This window comes from Empidonax traillii, unplaced genomic scaffold, assembly GCF_003031625.1.
Source record: "Empidonax traillii isolate 1590-97213 ecotype Southwest subspecies unplaced genomic scaffold, ASM303162v1 scaffold624:size695616, whole genome shotgun sequence".
Taxonomy (NCBI): domain Eukaryota; kingdom Metazoa; phylum Chordata; class Aves; order Passeriformes; family Tyrannidae; genus Empidonax; species Empidonax traillii.
In genome coordinates, this window is record NW_020955817.1 from 61,767 (window position 1) to 85,444 (window position 23,678).

General features: G+C 43.9%; 1 protein-coding gene across 3 annotated transcripts in view; it reads right to left on the minus strand.

Annotated features, from left to right (window-relative positions):
• OXSR1 (oxidative stress responsive kinase 1) overlaps nt 1-23,678 on the minus strand; it is an 88,043-nt gene that overhangs the window by 36,840 nt on the left and 27,525 nt on the right. For all 3 annotated transcript variants that reach the window (XR_003572879.1, XM_027898801.1, XM_027898802.1), the window contains exons 3-4: nt 23,161-23,269; nt 11,165-11,306 (exon numbers count right to left, since the gene is read on the minus strand). Coding sequence is in view for 2 of the 3 variants with exons in the window: in XM_027898801.1 (XP_027754602.1) it covers nt 11,165-11,306; nt 23,161-23,269 (251 nt within the window). In the remaining variant the exon portion in view is untranslated. The remainder of the gene's footprint in view (nt 1-11,164; nt 11,307-23,160; nt 23,270-23,678) is intronic.

The following is a 23,678-nucleotide window of genomic DNA, read 5'->3' on the forward strand; positions in this document are numbered from 1 at the left end:
TTACTCACCCTAGCCTGGTGCACTCCACCCTGGAGCAGCAGAACTGATGGGGCACCCAGATGTTTGGGGACACCAATTCCATTCTGGAGTTACTGTACCATAGAGGCAACTTCCAGCTTTCCCACTCCTCAGCCCAGTCTATACATAACACCATAACACTGGGAGAGCACAAACCCCTTCCTTTAGCACATATTGGTGCACCGGCAGTATCTTCGAAGCAGTAGATTCTAAAATCAACTTTAAGATTAATTAATTGCATTTAAAGCAACGGGGCAGGGGAGAGAGGGCAAGTGCTTTCCTGTTTATTCTCCTCAGGAGATACTCATAAACTCGAACGCTGAATGGCAAGAAGTTTGTTACTCCAGGATACAGTTATTGCCAAGGATAACAATTTGAAGGTACTTCCTATTAATGTGGTAATGACCATATCCTGGGCTGATACACTGGGAATAAATGGTGTGCCTCTGGCACAATTACTACACTGGAAACAGGAAGCAGCTTTAGGCTTTAGCATAAACAGTAATTATACCGTGTTTTAAATGAAGTTACAGAAGGCTGGAGTAAACTTTCTTGTCGGTAGCTTAACAAATGCTACGGTAGTTCTGGACATTCCTGCTCTGTAGCTGTCACCTTCCCTTCTTCTAAAGCCTTCAGAAGCCCTTCCACAAAATAACAATCATGTTTTTATTTACCTTGTACTTCACAACCAGAGTGGGAAGAGGGGTTTGGACTCGCTCCAGTGCAAAGCTGGATTCTCCACATCAGCCTTGAGAGGTTTTGCAGTAGGGCAGAAATCCCTCCTCACCAGCATCCCAAACTGGTTTAGCTTCCCACTAATGTACCAGTTACATCACATTAATGCCTTCAGGGTGGGGCTGGGCCACAGGCATACACAGTGCTGTATAACCAAATCTGATCCCGACAACAACATCACAAACAACCACGCTTCCAGCTACGGGAGACTTGGGAGCACAGGAAGGTAATGAGATGATGGCCTCCAGTTTTGAGTGCTGTGTTCCCACATCCTCCACAAATTAATTCTCAGTGGGGTGGGAGGGGGCAACCAAAGGAACTGTACCTTGATGGCTTGTTCCCAGTATAGAAAGCCTACATGAGTCCTTGAAATCCTGCTTAATGATCAGATCTGCCCTCACCCACAGCCCTCAATCCTTGGCACCAACATACAGTGCTTTGTTAAGGCCACTGCAGCCACAGTACAAGGGACCCGAGCAAAGAGTGGCATCCCAGGAGCTCTGCAGGCCAGCACTGGGAAGAAAACTATCCCAGAAAGGGAAAACAGAGATAAACCCTGTTTATTCTGCCTATGCTTCCAACCTGCTGGCATATGCCTTTAGGATGCAAAGCTGGCTGTCAGCACAGCCATGAGTCATCTGCCCATTAGACGCAATTTACATCAACTGCAACAATAAAATTTCATGGACTGAGCTCCACAGTGCATAATTTGGCATGAGGAAGGAGTGGTTGGTCCTGCCAAGTTTAATTTAAAAAAAGAGAAGGTGCAAGATGCAACAATTACTATTTTCTGGTAATGGTAATGAAGAACTCAAAATATTTATGCTGAATGCAACCAATTGCTGGAGCTGATGTTGTTCTGAGTAATGCAGAAAATGCTCCCTGGACAATATCTTTATATAGAGTTAAACATGAAGCAATCTGTGACATTATACACCAAATGAGCACTATCCTCTCTCTACCATCAAACATCCCTTTCCCTTCAATGATACGCTGTTACCTGTGTCACCTCTTCCCTTTGCCTTATAAGCCAAGATATAAAAAGCTGGTGACATGCAAGAGCTTTACCATTTAGAGCTGCCAAATGTAAACCAGGCTTGGAGCGTGCAGGCAGATCAGTATTTTTACACCCTCAAATGTCAGCAAGTTCAGTACAACACAGGAGAAGGCATTCAAGGCAACACTGGAAGCGCTGGACACATTAACCTGCTCCTGCTCAGGGACGCTGCGTGCACCAATATTTTCATGCGACAGAGTTGAGCTTTAAGTCCCAATCTCTTGGGTGAGGTGCAATTACTGGCTGTTACTGTGCTGTACTTAACTGCAGAGCCGGCCTCGGGAACATCTCCCGGAGCTTGAAGGTTTTCCAATGGCAGAGAGCTGGCAGAGCAGCTTCCCTAATCCTCTCCAGCCTCCCTGCTGAGCCAGGCATAAGCAGAGGGAGGAGAGGGCCAAGTCCACAGCTTGCTTCATCCCTGCTCATCCACAGCCCTCTCAGCAGGCCCTCGTGGCCACTGGCAGCCGGGCCCCGCGGCAGCAGCCAGGCTGCCGTAAATTACAGCGGGGGACCAGCCCAGGGACACGCTTTATTGCTCGGGAGCAGGCAAGCACAGCCACTGCTGCTTCCCTCCTCCCCTCCCCGAGCTGCTCTGTCAGCTGCTGGGCTGTGCTGAAAGACCAGGGCCTCGGTGCAGGGGGTCAATGCCGGCAGCACAAGGCAACTCATGATTTACCCCCCCCACCAAGGGCTCAAATGGGACAAGCATTTTTAAAGGCACAACTTCACGGGGGCTACACAGGTAGGAAGACTTAAAAGCTTTTGAACTGTCATTTTAATGGCTGGAGAAAGTTAGATGAATAATCCAATGTTACCAGGAATTAAAAAAGTTCTTTTTGTATTTTTTAAGCAAGGCTTTGGCAGGTAGAAGTGACTGTTTGCAAAGCCACAGTCTGTCACAGTCACGCGTAGACAAAGCCCAATGGAAAGGACTGTCAGCATCCATCAAAACGATCTGTAAGAGGACATCAAGTACTTGTTTTCTCTATGCCCTACCCTTAAGATCCAGGCAGATCACTCTGAGTGTAGTGAAGAGATCTCTTGGGAGAGATAACTCCATCCTGTCTCTTGGCATAGGCAAACAGAAACCCCAATAAGGGCTACATGAGAGATTAATCTCCCATTGCACTTAATTGTAGCTAAATCATAAAACACCTTTCAAGAGGCTCCAAGATGCACTTACTAGGTACAATCCCTCTTAATTTTTTGCCCTCTAATGCTGCTTTAAGTAGAGGGTTTGGGGCCCAAGAAACCATGACATGAATTGCATTTCTTTGAGGTTAAATAGCTATGTCAGCTCAGACAAAGGACGACTCACTAAGGAAATCTGCAGGAGATCTGCCTGAAATTCACTGTCATACTCCTTGTCTGAACAGCTCCAGGGGCAGGGAAGATGCTGAGGCAGTACAGAAAGAGTTGCAGACCTTGGGCTAACCCAGTGTGAGTCTCTGTTAGGAAGTGTCACATCCCTCACTGTGTCCCTGTCTGTCACCGTTATCGCAGCGCCTGCAACTTCCCTTTATCTCAGCAAAGTACGCCCAACTTGCACTTTTCACTCCTGTGCCAACTTTGCCTTTGATGTTTTCCGCTCCCTTTAATTCCTTCACTTCACTCGTGGTTACAGCCTAAGGAGGGTTAAAGGGTGGTGACTTCAAGGACAGATCCTGCCTGCCTTGGACTCCACCACCCATGCATCGCCAAGCCAGCCCAGCATCAGTGCTCAAGTAACTTCACCTGCACATCACTGAGGGGAAGTTGTTCCAGCTAAATTCAAAACCTTAGAAAACAGTTTTCAGACAGATCAGCTCTTTAAGACAGAAAATAAAGTGCTACAAACACTGGATTTAGCTTTACCTCCCAACATGGGGATGATTTAATCACACCAACCTTCACAACCCCACTACTTCCTCCAGCAAAGACTCTGTTGCTTCACACCTTCACCCCAATGCAAGTCACTGCTGTAACAGTAGATCATGGCAAGGAGGCTTTGCCAATCAGCCAGGGCTTCTGACACCCTTCAGCAGTCAAGAGAGAAGCTACATCTCCAACTTCACACGCCACTTTTAAAGTTGCCACTCGTCTGTCAGAACTTTAGGGTTTTTTCTCTTGTATAAGGAAAGGACCCTGCCCAGCAGGTTTTAAAATCAAGTTTTCATACCATTGAACAGCAGCTAAAAATGTACCAGGATTTCTTCCACAAATTCATCTATTCAGCCCTTCCATTTCCTGACCCTACTTCCTAAGGACTGCAGTGGGGACAAGGCACAAAGATCCTTTAACAGCTGCTGCATGAAAAGCAACACACACAGAGCAAGCTGTGGAGTCACAAGGTCTGTTCCTACCCCTGGAGGGCCAGATATTTTTGGGACAGCCTGGCTTAGTCATTGGTAACAGAGGAAAATAGTCAAGTTCTAACGTGGTCTTGTTTCAATATTTCATGTCAAGTGATTTAACGCGCAAAGGGGCAGGTTTGCTCCGCGTGGCAGTGCCAGCGATGCACATCACCAGCTGCATGGTCCTAGTGCCCTCAGAAACTGGAATTTCCCAGAAATTACCACACAAACATCACTCCAGCTGGAGTACAAGATGCAGCAGGTAGCAGAAGAAATGGGGTTATCAGTGATTCCCACATCTCCCTGCCACGATGGAAAGACGAAAGGTCATTCCAGTAAAGACAGAACCAACCTGGATCAAATAAGGGCCAAAAAAAAAAAAAATTTATATAGGGTGGTTTAAAAAGGTCTGTATTTCCAAAGGGCAAAAAGCACCCCTCTTCTGGAGAAGCAGTATGTATATCTGTACACACACAAGGTCCAAGGCAATTCCCCAAGGCAGCCAAGAGCCGTCCCTATCTACAAAGCCACCCACAGCTCCTGCTCAGCCACGTCTGCAACGTGACACAGGAGGAGAAATTCGAGACACCCAGAGCCCTGTCAGCAAAACTTCCTCCTCCAAAATCTAGGAAACAACAGTTTTATGCATGACCAGCATAGGAAGAAGAAAGATCTCCATATTTCATCCAGTTATTCCTATAACATGGAGAAAGCAGTTATAAAATTGGGTATGGGGACAACGGAAACAGTGCTCTCTAAACTCCCAGTCTCAACTGGTGATGCTTTCCAGGCTACCACTAAGTGATAGATTTCTCTGTGGCAGTTCCCTATTTGTTGTCCTAAATGTGTGTGGGTATTATCTCACTTTTTCTTTTGTGAAGTATTAACTTTACTTTTTAACATCAAAGTTTTATTAGAACTCTACTAGGCAGGATATAATTTGCTTTAGTAAACACACAAAAATAACTTCTGATGTAACCTTACAAAATTTTCAAGTGCTTAATATGTTACCACACAAATTTAGCAAGTGACCCTTTTTTCTCATGCTTTAGCAGAAGATATGAAGTGATCTGAATAAATGCTTAAGGCATCTCCAAAAATGCAGCTTTTAGGATCTAATGTACACCAGATAAATGCAGTGACAGGAGACAGATGTCACAGACAATGTTCTACACACGTGTGAACAGCACTTGGTTTTTGCAGAGTAGAGAGCTAAAAGAATCTGTTACATTTTCACCTGATACATTTAGTGCTGCCCACAGCAGATGACTATTCCCCCTGGAAACACACTGAATCCAAATGCTCCTGACAGTTCAAGAACTGCTGGAAACTACCTTAGTTGAGTGTGCAACTCAGTCATGGATCACTGACCAAAACCTGCCACTGCTTTTGGAGATCACCAACCTCTATCTCCTGCTTTTCATGGTACTTTTCCCACTTCACGTCTCCATGCAGCAGAGAGGGTAAAACCTAAAAACTTCCCCTCCTTTCAATGTGATGCACAGGATTTCTACCAAAAAGTAGGTTTTCCCTTGGACTACCCCAAAGTTGCTTTGAGTAAGTGTAGCACACTGAGTGACAAAGTTCAGAGGCAGCACCTGGGTCTGAGGAGAAAACGAGGGGGCAAACACTTGATTGCAACACCTCCAGACATCACCCTGCGAACACAGAGTCCCCTGGAGCTGCTGCAGGGCCCCCAGCACCCCTGTGATTTCAGCAGCAACAATATTTACCAGCAGAGCTTTAAGTCCCAGGTTTTTAGGCTTCAGAGCAGAGACTGTTCTTTATCCACTTTGAGGAAAACTGTCTCCACAGGAGTTATTGTTTCTGGCTGTCTGCAGATTTGGGATTTACATCTGGTTCATATTTTCTCTCCGCAACCACAGTGTTGGGGTTTTTTTATTTTTTTTATTTTTTATTTTTAAACAATGAATTTCTGGATGATGCAGTGGAAGAAACAACTACCAGAAGAACATGTTGGTTTGCCAAACCACCACAACACCCTCCCATGTGACTGTACAGAGAGTAGGATCTGGTGGTCCTTGTGCCCTTGACACAGCACAGCAAGGTGTTTGTTGGGGGAACAAATCACCCAGTACAACCCAGAGCAGCATCTTGTCCTCCTTCCCACTGAGACACCCAGGAGTAATATTTCTATGAACTACCGAACTGTTTACAAATCAAAGCTCCAAAATTTATATTAACTACCAGCTCTAGAGGTTATTTCTACCCCTCCCATACTGTAAGAGAAGAGACCAAAGTACACCTCTAGGAATAAGAAAATTCCACTTCCCACAGCTGAACAACTTTCAAATTACCAATGTCCTGACTTAAAATCAAACTGGCAATTAGAGGTGGAAAGGCTCCACCTGTTATCCATTCCTCCCCTACCAAACTTCACTTCCAAAATGCACTCCCCCAAGCAAGATTACAGCAGTGTGGAGAGAAGGGTTTGAAGTTCTCCCACAGTATTGCTACAGAAACAAAAAAGTACAGTATCTCAGTCATCAAAATAATCAGAGGCATATTGGAATCCAGTTTAACCACAAGACCTGCCAGCACAGCTATCAATGCATTAATCAGCTACACGAAAATTAAGCTTGAATCCTGTAGGACAGCCAAGTTCTGCCGAAATACATCCATCAGCTCCTTCATCTTAAATACAAAACTCGCTCCTGGAGCAGCACTCTTGCAAAAGCCCCCACACAAGTCTTGGGGATGTGCTCATGTCCTTTTTTCAGAAGTTATTTACTCTTAATTTAGGTAAAGAGGCAAACAATCAAACTTTGATCCTCTGTCAAAACCATCCTAAGGTCCAAACAATAAGTGAATATAGATGGCACAAAAACACAGCAAGAATATTGTTTCCAGGTTCTTCTTCAAAGGAACATTGAAACAGCTGCCTTAGAACCCTGCTTCCCACACTCTTGATTTTCAAAAGCCACCAAAAAACCCCCAAAACATTCTGTATGGCAGCACAGGTTGATCTAACTCAGCATATCAAATGTTCTTCTGCACCTCTCACCCTGTAAGAAGCAGCGAACAAACTAAGAGCTGGACTGCTGCCATGCCAATATTTCGAGTGCATGCAACCTGAAACCACTTCCCAGGCTTTTTTGTTTTTACAAAAAAAGCAGGCAAGTATCACATTTATTGTGCTGCAATAGGAGAATCTGGTTATATTTGAGCAGCGTATCATTTCACCTGGACTAACTAAAATATTCAGTTACACAACAGCTAATCATGAACAGAAGATAAGCTCTGAGATAAAAATAGGGAGAAAGACAGAGAGACCTTGTAACAGTTAATCAGCATGATTCATTTGTCAGCCTGCCATACGGAGCACCACCTGAAAAAGCCTTGAACTTCCCTCCAATAAATCTTTTTAAGCAATAAAACCTCTTGGGTTGGTTTTCCTTTAGTTTTATTTCTAAGTCATTCATCAAACTCCTGCTAATCCCCAAATACGCAGAGGAATCAGAGTCCAAATGGGGAAGAGGTACAACATACCCTGAGTGTCACCCAGACAAGATTAGCCCGGCATCGACCCCTCACAGCACGTCAGTCTTGCTCGACTTCCATAAAAAAAAACTGTGCCTGAGCAGATTCCTGCAGGACAGCTTCATCCACAGGCTTCCTCCGTCCCCAGCACACTGGCTGCTGCCCAGGTACTTAACTCACTCAACATGAGCCGGATCACTGGGATTTCAGATCCTCATTGGGATCACGGTGCTACGCAGGAAGCCACAACGGGGACAGCAGCAGCAGCTGGCACAGGAGAGATGGCCAGGGATGGGCACGAGGCAGGGAAGGCAGGGAGTGCTAACTCTGTGATATGGAGGCAGCGGTGATTCTGCAGGAAGATGGGCACCATTCGTAATCGTTACCTTGGTACAGACTGTTTCATGAAAATAAAACTGATTTTGCCTTCTCCTCTGTCTTTCCCACAAGGCCTCAAGACACTTCCCAACAGCCCTTGGAAGATGAAAGCAAAAAAATCATCACTTCGGGCAAATGTGGGAGACTTCAGCATTTGTTGCTGAACAATGGTGCCTATTCAAGTCTCGGGCTTGCTCTGGCTGTTAATTAGGAAAGTAAACAAAAAAAGAATTATAATTTAAGCCTTCACTAGATATTTGGCTTTCTAATCTCCTCTAGAGAATACAGTCAAACTCCTCTCCTGTCCAAAGCAGGGATTTACACTTCCACGCCAACCCAGTTCCCCAAACCTTAATTGGAAGTGGCACTAAGTTCAAGGCGGGCTTATGCAGAGTAAGATTCAGCAGCAGAGTTCCATTAAGCCAGTTCTTCACGTGTTAACTTCATTTACCCGTTTAAGACGATGAATAATTCAGAAGTATCAAACAGCTCTGCTGTCAGACATATGTTCTCTGATCTCACCAGTGATTTATGGCCCCACTTCAGGTCAGCAGCGCCCACAAAATCCCGTTTGGGTCCCGCTATTCATCCTTTGGGCTTTGCCACCACCCTGGCTGTCCATCTCTGGATGTGCTAATTACAGTCACTCACTCACACTAACGTCTCTAATTTTATCAAGTTGTTTTCTCCCAGGTGTAACATGAACAGAGATGGGATGTTTAGTGCAACCAGCTGAACATTTTGCTCTGCTGGACTGCTGCTTGCTTCGAGTTGGATCTTCCAGGTCTGGCCAAAGCCCTTCAGTTTTGATCCTTCACAGCTGATCTTGCCCTGGCCTCAAGTTCACCCCAAGCACAGCTGCCCCACATTGCAGACACGATACAGCAGTTCAGCCATCACCTGATGTGGTTTCCTTTGGAGCCAGATACTTTAAGCTGACCCAGGGGACTGAGGTTTCGTTATTTTAAACACTTCCTCTCGGAGCATCTCTGGCATGGCTGTAAGATTTCCACCTGCCTTTCCCATCAGGCATGACCAATATTATGACACCTAGCATTAAGCAAAATGGGAAAACCATACAGATATTCCTATGGATGAGGAAAGGTCCCATCTGTGCTACATCTTGAAGCTGTGTTTTCCTCAGCAGCTCACACACATCTGGATAGAACGGAACACAGCAGGACGAACTCCATTAAGGAAACATGTTTCATCCCTCAAAGGCATGTCAGCTCACTTTCAGTCAGCACTTAAAACCCAGACAGGAAACCTCACAACTTTCCTTCTGTATCCCGCTTCTCCAAATTCTCCAGACCACTGTGCCCGACACAGTGAGGTAATCCAAATGCTTTTCCCTGATAAAATACTACACAATTGCTGGAGCAGCCCCAAAACACAGAGATGCAACACATGCAAAGCAGCTGATGCACAACCACAACCTTGAGCTGCATCAGTGACACAGCTTTGATTTCTCTGCTGAAGTTCCCTAAATATGGGCAAGATGCTTCAACCGGCAAGATGAGAGTGGTCACAGCAGGTTTGGTCCAGTTCACTTCCAAATGATTCAATGTGAATCACATTTTCTTCAGGCCAAGCAGTTTGAACTTTGTGAACGTGGTATTTTTGCTGAGAGCGGTAAAAAAAAAACAACCCCACACCACACACATGAATATATTCCCTCTAATCTTTACCACATTTACTGGTTTTGCTTTTCCAATCCAGCCAGCCAAATGGAGAACCACTACTCTTTTCAGTACAGAAAACGTTATGTGATACCTTCAGAAAAACTGAAATTTAACAGGTTACTGCTGCTTTAACAGATATATTTCAATTTCACTAGACCAGAAGATGAACTAAACCAGCCAAGCAAACCAAGTGCGAGTCACAGATGGACACGGTTCTATCGATTACTTATGGTACAGTGAAAAGTTACCAAGTACTTGGCAAGTAAGTTGGTTTATCACTTTTCTCTGAATTCCCAGAGCTGCCTGAAGTATTACCTCTAAAAACCAAAAGTAAAGCAACCAGCTATGAAATCAAAACTGTCTTCAGTCAAGACAATGGTTCTTGTTGAAGGGTTTTAATGGAGACTGGAAAATGAAATTTGACACTTCTTTCGGGGGGGGAAAAACTCCACCTCAATGAGTTGCATTTTTTTCCTTTTTCAAACCAAAATAACCTACAAAAGCCAGTCAGTTTGATTATAAATATCAGATAAATACTTACTGGGTTTTCTAAATAAACAGAATTTTGGCAAAAAGTAACTTCTCGTGCAGCTATAAGAGGACAGAAACTTACTCCAGCACAGCAGCAGCAATGCTTGTAATGGCATTGTACCAGAAGACAGCCAAGCTCACAAAATTCCCAAGAAAGAAGCGGCTGTTCCAGCAGCAGCCTGTGGCTGGGATGGTGAATATTACCCACAAGCAGTATATTCTATTTTCAGCACATATTTGGTATTGAAAATCTCAGTCTTTTTAACGCAGAACAGACTGACTTAGCATCTTCTCTTCCTGAACTACACCACACCTTGACACTGGGGAAGAGGAAAATATGATTTAAAAGTATCTCCCAAACAAGGGAGCAGCAGAGAAACCCTCACATTTCAGTGATCCGTCAAATCACAGGCCATTAGTTAACTGGGCTTTGCCTACAGAAGTTTTTTTCTTGAATTTTTTTTTCCCATTTTCTTTTTTCAATGAAATCACTCAAAATCAAATTTCATTATGTTGATCTTGCAGTTAACCTTAAAAAAAAAAAAATCAGGGCTTGAAGGGCTCCTTATTAAACTGCTCAGCACTGCTTATGCAGTGCCCTTGGTGATCTGCAGCTCAGCAAGAAAACAAAACCAGTTGAAGTTTCCCAGCTCCAACAACCACACTTTGCAGCTGGCTGTTGACATTTGGAATGAGAATTTCTGTGTCAGAATTTTCAGTAGCCCAAAGTTTACCCAAATTTGGCCTAGTCATAGCACAGAGATGTAGTATATAGACTATAGAATTTCGAATTCTGCACTTTGATTAAGCTCCCACTTTTACTTTCCTCTCTTCAGGCTCACATGGTGAGTTGTGGGATAAGACTCTGTGTGCTCAGCCACTCTGTTTCAGGAACATTTTATGACAAGGGTGAGAAAAATGTAAAATACCTGTGGATTTGCCCGTTTTTATGAAGGTAGTCCAGCCCCTCCAGCACCTCCTTAAGGATTGTGGCTATACAGGGTTCATCCAGGACACCAGTCTTGTGTTCTCCTTTGGCCACGATGTGCTTGATAATATCCAAAACAGAGCCTAGAGAAGAGAGTTAAACACCTCAGTTTAAACCAGGTGAGCTGATTCACAGTTAAGTGCAGTTTATAATCATTTAATATACAAGTCCAAGGAATTCAGGATCAAAGTCAGCAGCTGAAGCCTTTGCTGCAGGAAACCAGAGGCAACGATGCACACCTGGGTGCGGATCCTCAAGGTGGGCTCCAGAACCCCACTGATCACAAGTAACTGAGAAGTTACTGGAACAAGCCAAAATGCAATATGTACATACCCAGGGCTCTTGGAAGGTTTTTAAGCAGATCCTGATGCTACAGCTGGTTTAGTGCTGAGCACTGGAGAAGCTGGAGCGGGGAAATGGAAAAAGCAGGGGGCTGCCAGGACTCACAAGCCGAAGGCAACAAGCTTGATAAAATTAAACTCTCAGCTCCTACAAACCCTAGGCAGAGAAAGGGCAGGAAAAATCTAACCTGTTAAAGGGCTGACACCACCCCAACAGGAAAAAAAGTGGAAATCATTAAATAGAGAACAAACGAGGCTGAATTCTGACAATTAGTCACTTCTTCACTGTGTACAAAACTGGACTGGCTTAGATCCTTCCCTAGAAGCATCATGTTTAGTCTCTCTCCCAAGCACGGTGTGAATGACATCATCTTCCATGACAAACCACACTCCACAGAGCAAACCACCTCTTTGAATTGCACCCAGGAATAAGCAGAACCAACGACTCTTTGCATGCCTCTTGTGCAAGGCCCTGTTTCCATGATACAAAGAGTACAGTGCCCAGTGTATTTGCGTCTGGACTAAAGACAGTCTTCTCAGAACTTTTTATTGCTCCAGTGTGGGATGTCTAAGCCTCTTTTCCAAAGCCTTTGCTATTTAGCCCCTTCAAACTCGGGTTTCTGTGGTTTAATGACTGAACAGGGACTAGTAGGATTTTTACAGCTATGGGCACAAAGCAATGTCAGCTGTACTGAGAAGTTCTTAAAGAATGAGAAAAGCAGGCAAAACTGCCCAGCACAAATTCCAGCTTAGCTTGTCTTTCAACAGAGAGCTGACAGGGAAAGAACATCCCGGTACTAACTCAGCTTACAGGGAAAGAACATCGCAGTACGAACTCAGCTAGTTTAGAAGAGCTGAGTTCAGCTCTAGACAAGTTAAAAAAAGTTCATTCTTTCTAATCCACAATCAAAAAAACGTTAAGTTTTTTTGTATCTGAAGAACAGAAACTTGTTCTTATGAGTTTAGTCAATGGGGGAATTACATGTTATACCCTGTAAATGCTTGAAGAAAGTGGAAAAATACAATGGAGGATTTTGGTTCGATTTTCTTCTCATCCTTCAGGTTCAGGTAGACAAAACCCCCTTCCCCCTTTAACATTTATTTTATTAACTATCCTATTTGAATTTCTAGGCCAAAACAACTGTGCAGATCATTTTCACTTAGGAAAGCATTTTCCTTCTGGATTCTCTGACAAAAGCAAAAAGGCTGCAACGTTTGAACACAAACACCATGTGGAAAGGCTCATTTTGCACAATTCAAACTGCACAGGAAACAATTCCCTGGGTGCACAGTGTACCTTAGTTTGTGTAAAGCAATGTGTGCTGAGCTCATCTAACAGCTTCCCGGAGCCAGGAGAGTCACTATTCCCATTATCCATCTCCTACAGCCCTCCAGCACCAGCCCTCACTCTGCACACCAAGACACTTAATCCATTGAAAAATAAACTGAGGGAGACATCGGTTTGGTAATGAGCATAACCTGTGAACAGATGAGGTTTTGGAGTCAACAAAGAGGAAAATGAAGGTAGGAAGGAGTGAGAAACATTTGTGAATGGGGGAGTAAATCCCTTCTGTCAGCAGCAAGTGGTTAGATCAACTCCCTGGCTGCCCTGAATGGCACCTAGAGCTTTTTCCTCCCTTTGCTTGGTTCAGGATATTTGAAGAGGATACAATCTTAACACAGCAGAAATTAACAAAAATGGGTAAAAAACCAAAGGAAAATGAAAAAAAAATACAGAAATGAAGTTATATAACATCCCCCTCCCCAAAATTTTATGCAAGAATACTCTTCAGCCTTCCTTTACCCCATCTGAGCAGAGAAACACACTCATGTTTAGTGTGTCTGGACATGGATCAGCCAAAGGTTTCACCCAGGCATAATTCAGGTTGTTTTCACATATGCTGGGCTTCCTCCATGAGAGCAAGATTATCTCTACTGAAGGAAACTGCAAAACCTCAGATGCCAGAGCATGTTCCCCTTCACTAAAGCCTCACCTCCATGTTCTGAGAAAAGGATCTTCTGTTGGGTGCCACAAGGACTCACCTGAACTTCAGCCTGTCACGTTTTCATATTTAAAGAGTTCATGCTTACAAACCTCAGTGCTTCTTAGTTTGGACAGGAATTTTTTGTGACACCAAGAAAAAAACCCACCAAAATCCCCTCTACTTTCACTGTTCAGGTCTTTCCTCTCAAACGTGCCTTTATCTGGAGGACAAACTGCCACTTGTTTTGGAAGTCCAGTGAAAATATGTGGTTCTTCACGTACTCATTTTGTCCTCTTTCCACCCACAGCTCTGTTAGCAGACTTTGTTCACAAGCATTTCCCTTCTCCTGCAAAGGGCTCAGGGAACATGAGGAGGCAGATCATATGGTGCTCAAATTCATTTGGTCAAAAAAATCCTCTATTTAGCCAAGTCAGAGGTTGTATTTAACCCAGAAAAGGGGGTGGAGGGTAGACAGACAAGAGGGCACGCACAGAGCCAGCCTTGGTTGTGAAAGGGCTGATTCACACCCAGGCTATATCTGCTCCCAGTCCCGCCTGCCACTTTTTAAGCACAATGTTTTTTTTAAAAACCACTTTCACATTGAGATGTTCATAGAAGTGGGGGAATTTGCCAGTTGTCTACAGAAAAGAGAAGAGCAAAAAGGGATCAGCAAAACACTTAGTGCAGGAAACAGCAGAAAAGCCACCTTTCTGTTGGAGAAAATGTTATTAGGATCATCCCTGCTTTGTCTGCTCAGGGTTTGGCTACTGGCACCACAACACCACAAAGTTGGGATTTTTCCACCTCACAACTCAATACATTCGGGAGTTGATCCTGACTCCCAACTAAACTGCAACTTCATAAAGCACACACTTTGTATGGAATACAAAGAAGGAAGCCAAGCTGCACTTGCAAGCACTGCTTCATGCCATGTTCGAAATCTTCCAGGATTCTGGCTCAGGAAGCCTGGCATGGAGCAGTGGAATCTCCAAACACAAACACGCAGCCAAACAACAAAGTACTTTGAAAGCAGAAGTCATGGGAATTTTGCTGTTCAGAAAAACACCTTCTGCTGGGTCAGGATTGGATTTCAGAACCAGGCTGATAAACTCAAAGCAGAGCTGTTCCCAAGGGTCCCAGCTAAGCATGTGACACAGTCACCAGGGTAAGGCCTGGTAGGATAATGACAAATACTCACACCAACTCCCCAAGAGATCAGTGGATCAGAGCCCCATCCTGAGTCTAAGGGGAAAACCAGAGTGTTTTGCACAGAGTGGGCTGCTCCTGGTCCAGCAATAAAATAACAGCTAAAATTAACTGGAAACTCATCCAGCTGAACTGGGCATGTGCTTTACAAACTGACCATGCTGCTTGAAAACACCAACACGACAGCAGGCACTGCCAGCTCCTGAGCCAGCTTCCAAACCAGCTGAGGAGGAACTGGGGAAGTGAGAGTACATCTGAATGCAGCTGGATCTCTGATCAAATGCAGTTTCACTACGGATTTGTGCTCCATGTGCAAACTGTTCTATCTCACCGTGTAAGACAGAAGTCTCCCATAATCTAGTGGCCCAAAGATGAGGTTCCCATTGGAAATAAGGAACCCAGCTCTGTATTTATAGAACAGATACAAGATTTTCAAGGGAAAAACAAATCCACTGCAATGCCTCTAAAAGAAAAAAAAAAAAATCTTTGATTCCTCCCTAAAATAAAACTTCCATTTTAGACAATTTAGACAATATTATGAGGAACTCTGGTGTGTATCACACATGGCATTAGGTTTGATTACAACAATTCCCTCATGATTTTCCTCATTAAAAATGCACAAGTAGCAAGTACAGACTCACAGCACAAGAGGGTCAGTCAGCCTTAAGCAAGAGAGAGAAAAAGAAATTAAGTTTGGCTGGAGCTGACTGGAAAGCTCTTCCAAGCCCAGAAGGGAAGCATATCGGGAAAAGACAAAACAAGACACAGAGAAAAGGGCCAGAACTGGAGTCTAACCATAAATATAAATAACGCTGTCATTAACAAGGATGTTTAAAGAAATCTGGTGATGAGCAGCTGATCTCAAAGCCCAACAGAAGATAAAAGCAAGGAGACAACATTTAGAGATGGATGGGGGAAAAAATGCAGCTATAAACAAATTCCTGCCCATCAAATATCCAGTGTGCAGGACGTCAACAGGAAGCCTGTGAGATGTTGTGCAATATCTGATAAAGCACTTAGCGTGGTTTGTCATTCATCACTGAAGTGTCTCGGTGATGAAACCCTCTGACTTCCATGACTACTCTGACACCAGTGGTCATGGAATACATCTACATGGAATACACAATCTCTCAGTGCAAACTGTACAGCAATTGAAAGGTAAGTGGTTTTCTGCTTAGGCCTGATTAGCTCCAACTTTCCAGAATCAAGTATAGCTGATTTCCCATGACAGCAGTATCTGAACAATGAAGACACAAGTAACCCACAAGCAGATTACCATCCTGAATTTTTAAGAGACAGATATTCAGTTTTTGTAAATTGACATCAAACAGACCCTTTGCAATGGACTGTCTTGGATCCCAGTAAATCCAGCCCTGTCTTGCACCCCATACACACGCCCAGTAAAACTGCCTCTTTAAACACCCTGTACTATGTGCTGCTCCAAAGACACGGGGTTTTCTATGGCAGCAAAATGAGAGTCCCACAGTTCACCAGCTCCCTGTTCTGCTTATGAAGCCATACTGTAAAAGGGATCACTGCAGTTACTGGTAATCCAGTTTTCCAGGCAGGGTGGAGACCAAACAGCCAGGAACTCCTTAAACCAGCTTTGCTGCTGGAGAAAACTTCTGTGTAATCGCAGCCTCGGGGCACCAAGTCCTAATTGTTCCACTGATTCACTTTCGACAGCAAACCACCACAAACATCAACACTTCCTCTTCCAAATCCAGAGCACCTTTCTTTGACCTCACCTACTCCAGCAAGCCTGTGGAATGGCATTTAGGAAGCCTGTTTCTGACATTCTTCCTCAGGAGAGGAAGGAAGTCTCCACATGACAGTCTTCAGTGGCACTGCTTAATGTTTCAGCACGTGGGGCTGAAGCAGAGAAGGGCACGAAAACCTGAGCAGAAAGAAAAGCTGGTTTGGAACAAGATTACAGATAAATGCAGGAGTATTCCAGCTGGAATTTTATGTGCCCCCAGAGGCAAAAGAAATGTACAGCAGAGCTGGTTGCTGTGGGAACCATATCTTGCATGTTATACTATAACTTAGGTGACAAAGCAAAGATACAGGATAAGTTAAATGCAAAGAAAACTCCTCCTTTAACTTGTTCTGGCAAGCAGAACAGAAAAATTTAATACTTTAATTTAATTTCCAACCAAAAAAAAAAAAAAAAAAGGCAGGTAACAGTACCTGAATTGATTTGCCATTTGAAGGCCTGGCACAAATAGGTTGGAAAATGGTGCTGGAAATTACTACACAACTTTGTGAGAACCAAAATCTGCCCCAAACCTGATGAACACTGATGCTGGACAGGCTGCATCTTTGACAACTGGGAGCTGGCAGATTCATTGCTGCTTCTTTTAAAACATCTCAGCATTATCCAGCAGTTTCGCTGAGCCTGACTGTCACCAGAGCCAGGAAGTGAATCTGCACCTTGTCAGTCTCTGGCAAACAGATGAAGAAAATGCAAAAGGAAGAGCTGCTTGGATTCGGTATTTCTGGGGCTGAGAAATACAGATATAGCAAGAGAACACCAAAGGAAAGGAAAGAACAAGTTATACAAAACAAATGAAAAGACATTTAAGTAGATTGCTGAGGTTTCTAGTTTTGAAGCTGCTTCTTAACCCTGGTTAAATCTCGTGAGAGGGAAAGTTAAGGAAAATTCCATTTTTTGCCTCCTTCTTTCTAGAGCATTTACACTGATGCATAAAAGAAATATGACAAGATCAAGGCAGAAAACAAGATAATACAATAAAGGGAGAAAAACAGACTATTGCAGTTGAGATCAAAAAAAATTTGAGGACAAACTATTTTTTCATGCTTTCCTTGTTACAGGAGGGAATGGTGATGTATCTACACACACTCATGTACATTCTGCAATCACGTACAGTCCCATCTCCTGGTTCTGACTTATCCCATCCTTAATTGTTTGAAATTAAGTTGTGCTTCTACAAATAAATCTAAAAACCCTCAGGATGGATTAAAAACAGCACAGCTCTCTCCTAAGAAAATAATTCAACATAAACACAAGGATTTCTAAGAACCTGTGGCTTATGCTTTGATCATAACTGTTGGAATTCGGAGAGGCCAGATCAGAGATTAACACAGCAGAAAATGGAACATGATGTCCTGTGTTCCCAGTGGAGACCTAAGACTTGCCTACCTCCTTTTTGGTCTGGCTTGCTGAACTTGAGATCAAAGGTTGAAGTAAGAAGTTGATTAGATAATCTTTAAAACTTTTGGGAAATAAAAGGTTTAACTATTTCAATACACTAATCTCCTTAGCAGATTTAATTAGAAGGCTTCAAGAAGGCAGAATATATCCAAGAGCCCCACTTGGAAATGTTTCAATATTTAAAGCATTTGCATACAGTTTAAAAAAATATTTTGGAGGTCTCATTGGCTGTGGGCTAGGACAGTAAAAATTGTTGTAGCAAGTCACCAGAGCCAGCTGTTTCATAGCAGCAACTGTTTCACAGAGTTATCTACAGCCCTGGGTCACCTGTGAAATGAGAGCTCCTGTTAAAAGCAGCGAGAATTTAAGAAGAGCAAGCAGGTCACGGCCAGCAAAGGCACCAAGAACAAAAGGACAGCTGCTCCTCTTCCTACTAAAAAGCCACAGGAGTTTGAGAGCAGGACTGAGCTTCAGCTGGCTTTAAAAAGGCATGAGTAAAATCCATGGCAGGGGAATGCCAGCGAGGCAAAGAGCAGGTCAGCAGTTGTCTAGAAATAGCCATTGGAGTTCAGTGTGGAGTAACAGCGGACCCAAAGGCTGGGGTGTCAAGTTGACACTGCTAAGCTTAGATCCCCACAGAACTTCCAGCATTACAGAAAAGGGCCTGAAATTTCTACCTAAGGGAACAGAAACAGCAGACACTTCACAAACCTGACACAGACACACGTCACCAGATCTGAAAGAGGGTGTGGGAGTAACTGGACACACCAGCACCTCTTGTGAGGACCAGCTGGATCTCATCACAGCCACGTTTCTGCCATCAGCAGCTCCACACCTGCTTCGGTGTCAAACCTGCCCAGCGCAAACTGCTCTCCCAGCAGCGACTCCAGCCAGCCTGGCTGGGCTCTGATGCACAGCAGCAGCTCTGGGCTGCTCCCCAGCACGTCACCTCCTCACTGCTGGAGACTTCCAAAGATAGAGAACAGTATCTTCCACCAACACAGCAGTTGTGGAGACAAACAGCTCCGTTCCTGTGACAGTGTCAGTCAGGTAATTAGGGTAACTTTGAGAGCACTGCCTTCCTGCTCAGAGGAACCAAGCACTGTCAGACAAGAGCACTCCATGGATTTAGAGTATCTTCCCTTGGAGACATTTCTGAAACACTTGCATGTATGGCTAGATTAGGATTTCATCAAAAAGACTGCAGCCAGAAAAGAAATTAAACTGCACTTACAACAACAACAACAAAGGCTTGCATTACAGACTGGGCTGTCTTGTGGGCTGTTTATCAAAGTAATAAGGTCAGAGTAAGTAGGCTGAAATTAAAACTAGTTTCAGCCTGAAAGCACACGCCAGCATACACTGATGGAAAAGAAGCAATTAGATTCTGAACTTTTACCCAGAATAAATTCCCAAGTACAAAAGCCACAACCAAGATACAGAATGGACATCAAAACATATTCCACATGCGCTCACTGGGATGTACAAATCTCAGTCCACACTTCCTGAGTGGTTAGATGGAATGAAAGAGTTAGGCTGCACTCTGATTTTGGTTTTGTTTGTTTGGGGGTTTTTTGTTTGTTCTTATTGTTGGGTTGTTGGTTTGGTTTTTTTTTTTTTGCTTTCTGATTTATAAACCAGCCCCAAAGGTTTTTCCTGCTGAGATACCCAGGTCATTATTTTTTCTCACTGGATGACAGATGACAGCAAAACGAGACACTTTATTACTGATAAGGACTAAGCTCAAAGGAATGAGAAGCAGTTTTAAAAGTGTTTCGTGTTACATAAATCACTCAGCCTAAAGCCAACTGAAAATAGTCTCATTAAAAGTGAATGAAAAAGCTCTTCAGTCAGAAAGCTCCAAACACAAGTTTCTTTCTCCATCCTTAATACTGTCCTGTAGAATTTGCCTATGAGATCTGAGATTTCTCAGGCATAGACTTAAAAGAAGTATAAAGTGAAAACAGCTGAAAAATACCTCTCAAGGTACCCTCTTGCTTAGAGACTGCCAAGTCATTCTCAAACTCCTTCCATTTATTTTAGCAATTCTTCCAGACCTCAAATGACTGATTTAAGTGAGAAAATTTAAGAGACTCCCAGAAACGCTGGGGAGGGGGAAGAATTACACTGTTACTACTCTGTCTTTTATTGACTCCAACATATGCAACAGAGGAGGAAGCAGTGACGTTTCCTAGCACTGCTTTACTGGAAATCTCCCACTGAATGCCAGAGCTGAACAAGGGTCAATTATCAGGCTGTATAACATAAAAGCCCATTCAAAGGGAATATTAAATGAGAAGCGGGTCTTCATTCACACCTCCAGGAGGCTGCTTCTGAAGAAGTGATTATTTTTCCAGAAATTTTCCAGCGTAGTCTTTACATCTGTGGTGCCTCGATAATGAAATGATGGTCCATAAAGAGTCTGACCTTTTCCCAGCATTACACACACACACACAAAACAAAACAAAAAAACAAAACAGAAACAAACAAACAAACAAAAAACACCTCCACACAAAATTGAGAACAAACAGAAATAGCATTTGGAGGTTCAAGGACGAACCTCTTCATGACTTGATTCTGAGAGAAAACTGCTGTGAAATGACTGAGGCAGCTGTGCATTTTCTCCAAAGAGTTGTGCACTCCCCTGGAAAAGGCCAAGCCCATCGCTGCTGCCTCTCCAGCACCCCTGAAATGCCATTTCCTCATGCTGGGGAAACTTTCCCATAGATACACTTTTTATACACACACCAAAACTTGCTGTAGGCTGGCAGGGGACTCTTTTCCACACACAACCAGCCATCCTATCTTTAATGACCTGTTACATGTCCCTCCAAGAAAAGAGAGGGTATTGCTTACTGACACATGAGCACAGGAGACATTAAAAACCCTTTAAGACAGACTTAAGTTGGTATGAAATGAGATTTCCCTCAAGAGAACTGCTAAAATCCTTTAAAGAACATCTTCAAAGACACATGTTTTATGGGCACTGTTGAGCTCTTGTGGAAAAAGCCAACAGGTTTAGCCAGAATTTTCCACATCATCTTCTGGTATTTTACAATTTTCAAACTTAAGCCAAGAATAGAGAAGCCAAGAAATTTTTGTTTGAAAGCAAGAAAACAGGGATTTTTTTTTTTTTTCAGTTTTCAATTCCTTTTTACTAGGATGCCAGGAAAATGAAGTCTTCCTAAACACAGGCCTAAGATTTAGCAACAGTGCTTTGTGTTATTATCCAGAACTTGATTCCATTTCTTGTCTCAACTGTAACTTAAACAGGGATCCTGGAAAATATTATGACATCAAATAAAACATTACTGATAAGAACTTTTCAAACTCTATCAAAAAAAGCTGTTTCTCCAGTGTCTGAGAGAATAAACCCAGACAGAGGAAATTTCCCTGGCTCTCCATAAACTGTGCAGTGATTTTTAAAAGCTGCATTGTCACATATTTCAGTGTTACTAGTGATGTACAAAATACGAGAAGCTACTTCTGAGCTAAATGGGTTCAAGTTAAATATTGTTATGTATTTAAAATATTTATTTCTTCTATTAATATTTACCCATATCCCTGAGCTGGAAGACAGGAATGGAGAAGCAGAAAGAAGACCCCATAATCCAAGAGGAAATCCAAAGTTAACAACCTGCTACGCCACTTTAGACACACCCAAGGCTGCGTGTGGATGGGATTCACCCAACAGCATTGAGGGAGCTGGTGGAAGTGCTCACCAAGCCACTTTCCATCATTTACCAGCATTCCTGGCTCCCCAGGGAGGTCAGCAAATATGACACCCTGGGAGGATCTAGGAAACTACAGGCCTGTCAGTCTGACCTCAGTGCCAGGGATGATCATGGAGCAGATCACCTCGAGTGCTGTCACACGACAACATACAGGACAACCAGGGGATCAGGACCAGCCAGCGTGAGTTTGTGAAGGGCAGGTCCTGCCTGACCAACCTGACCTCCTTCTGTGACAAAATGATCTGGCCTGTGGATGAAGGAAAGGCTGTGGATGTTGTCTGCTAGATTTTAGTCAAGCCCTTGACAGCATTGCCCACAGCATTCTGCCAGAGAAACTGGCTGGGTGGAAAAAGGCTGGGTGGACAAGGTCAAAGAGTGGTGGTGAACGGTGCTACATCCAGCTGGCAGCCTGTCACCAGTGGTGTCCCCCAGGGCTCATCATCAGGGCCAGTCCTGTTTAACACCTTCATCCATAATCTGGACAAGGGGATTGGGTGCACCCTCAGTCAGTTTGCAGATGACACCAAGGTGGGTGGGAGCACTGATCCACTGGAGAGTAGGAAGACTCTACAGAGGAATCTGGACAGGCTGGAGAGATGGGTTGAGGCCAATGGTATGAGGATCAACAAGGCCAAGTGTCAGGTCCTTCCCTTGGGTCACAACAACCCCAGGCACTGCTACAGGCTGGAAGAGAGTGGCTGGGAAGCTGCCCAGTGGGAAAGGACCTGGCAGTGCTGGTTGACAGTAACTGAACATGAGCCAGGTGTGCCCAGCTGGCCAAGAAGGCCAATGGCATCCTGGCTTGTATCAGGAATATGTGGCCAGCAGGAGCAGGGAAGTGATTCTTCCCCTGTACTCAGCACTGGTGAGGCACCTCCAGTCCTGTGTGCAGTTCTGGGCCCCTCACAAGAAGAAAGACATTGAGGTGCTGGAGCAGGTCCAGAGAAGGGTAGTGGAGCTGGAAAAGGTCTGGAGCACAAGTCGGATGAGGAGCAGCTGAGGGAGCTGTGGGTGTTAAGCCTGGAGAAGAGGAGGCTCAGGAGAGACCTTCTCACTCTCTACAACTACCTAAAGGAGGTCATAGCCAAGTGGAGGTCAGGCTCTTCTCCCAGGTAACAAGTAATAGGGCAAGAGGAAATGGCCTCAAGCTGCACAGTGGAGGTTTAGATTGGACATTAGGAAAAATTTCTTCATGGAAAGTGTTGTTAAACATTGGAACAGGCTGCCCAAGCAGTCTGCAGGAGTCCCCATCCCTGAAGGTATTTAAAAGACACATAGATGTGGCACTTATGGATACAGTTTAGTGCTGGTCTTGGGAGTGCTGGGTTAATGGTTGGACTTGATGACCTTAGAGGTCTTTTCCAACCTAAACTCTATGAGTCTATGAAATGTCTTAATTCACAAGTGGGAAGCTCAGGAGGTGAATAAGGGAAAGGGTACTACAGGAAGACAGGTTTTTACGTTGCCTTTTAGGGTAAAGAAATTGCACCACTCACCTCCACTAAGTAACTTCATCACCAGCCAAAGCTCATCTTTCACCACGAACGATGTGTAGTAAGATACAATGTTGGGGTGATGGCACTGACTCATGGCTTGAATTTCTTTCTGTAGAGAAAAATAAAGCATTAGCAGTTGGACCCAGTGATTATTAATTACCCCTCAGGCACAGAAGTTATCTTCATCTTCCTCAAGGCACAGAGAGGGTGCAAAGGAAAAGGATACCTAGAAGCTCAACAAAGGAAATCCAGAAATACTCTAAACACTCAGGCTGCAAAGGTGTTTTAGGGTGCTCCGCCTGCCTGTCCAGAAGGAAGAAGAAACTCACCAAGAAGCCCTTGTCAAGGACAACAAAATGGTGGCAATCAAAATACCTGCATGCAGCCACAACAGAATATTCCCAAGAATTCACACATCTCTGACCTAAGAAGTTCCTGTTGACTTCTCTTTTCATTAAGACATTACACAACAGATGCTTAATCCGTTGAAGACTGTCATCTGGATGAGGAAGGGAAAT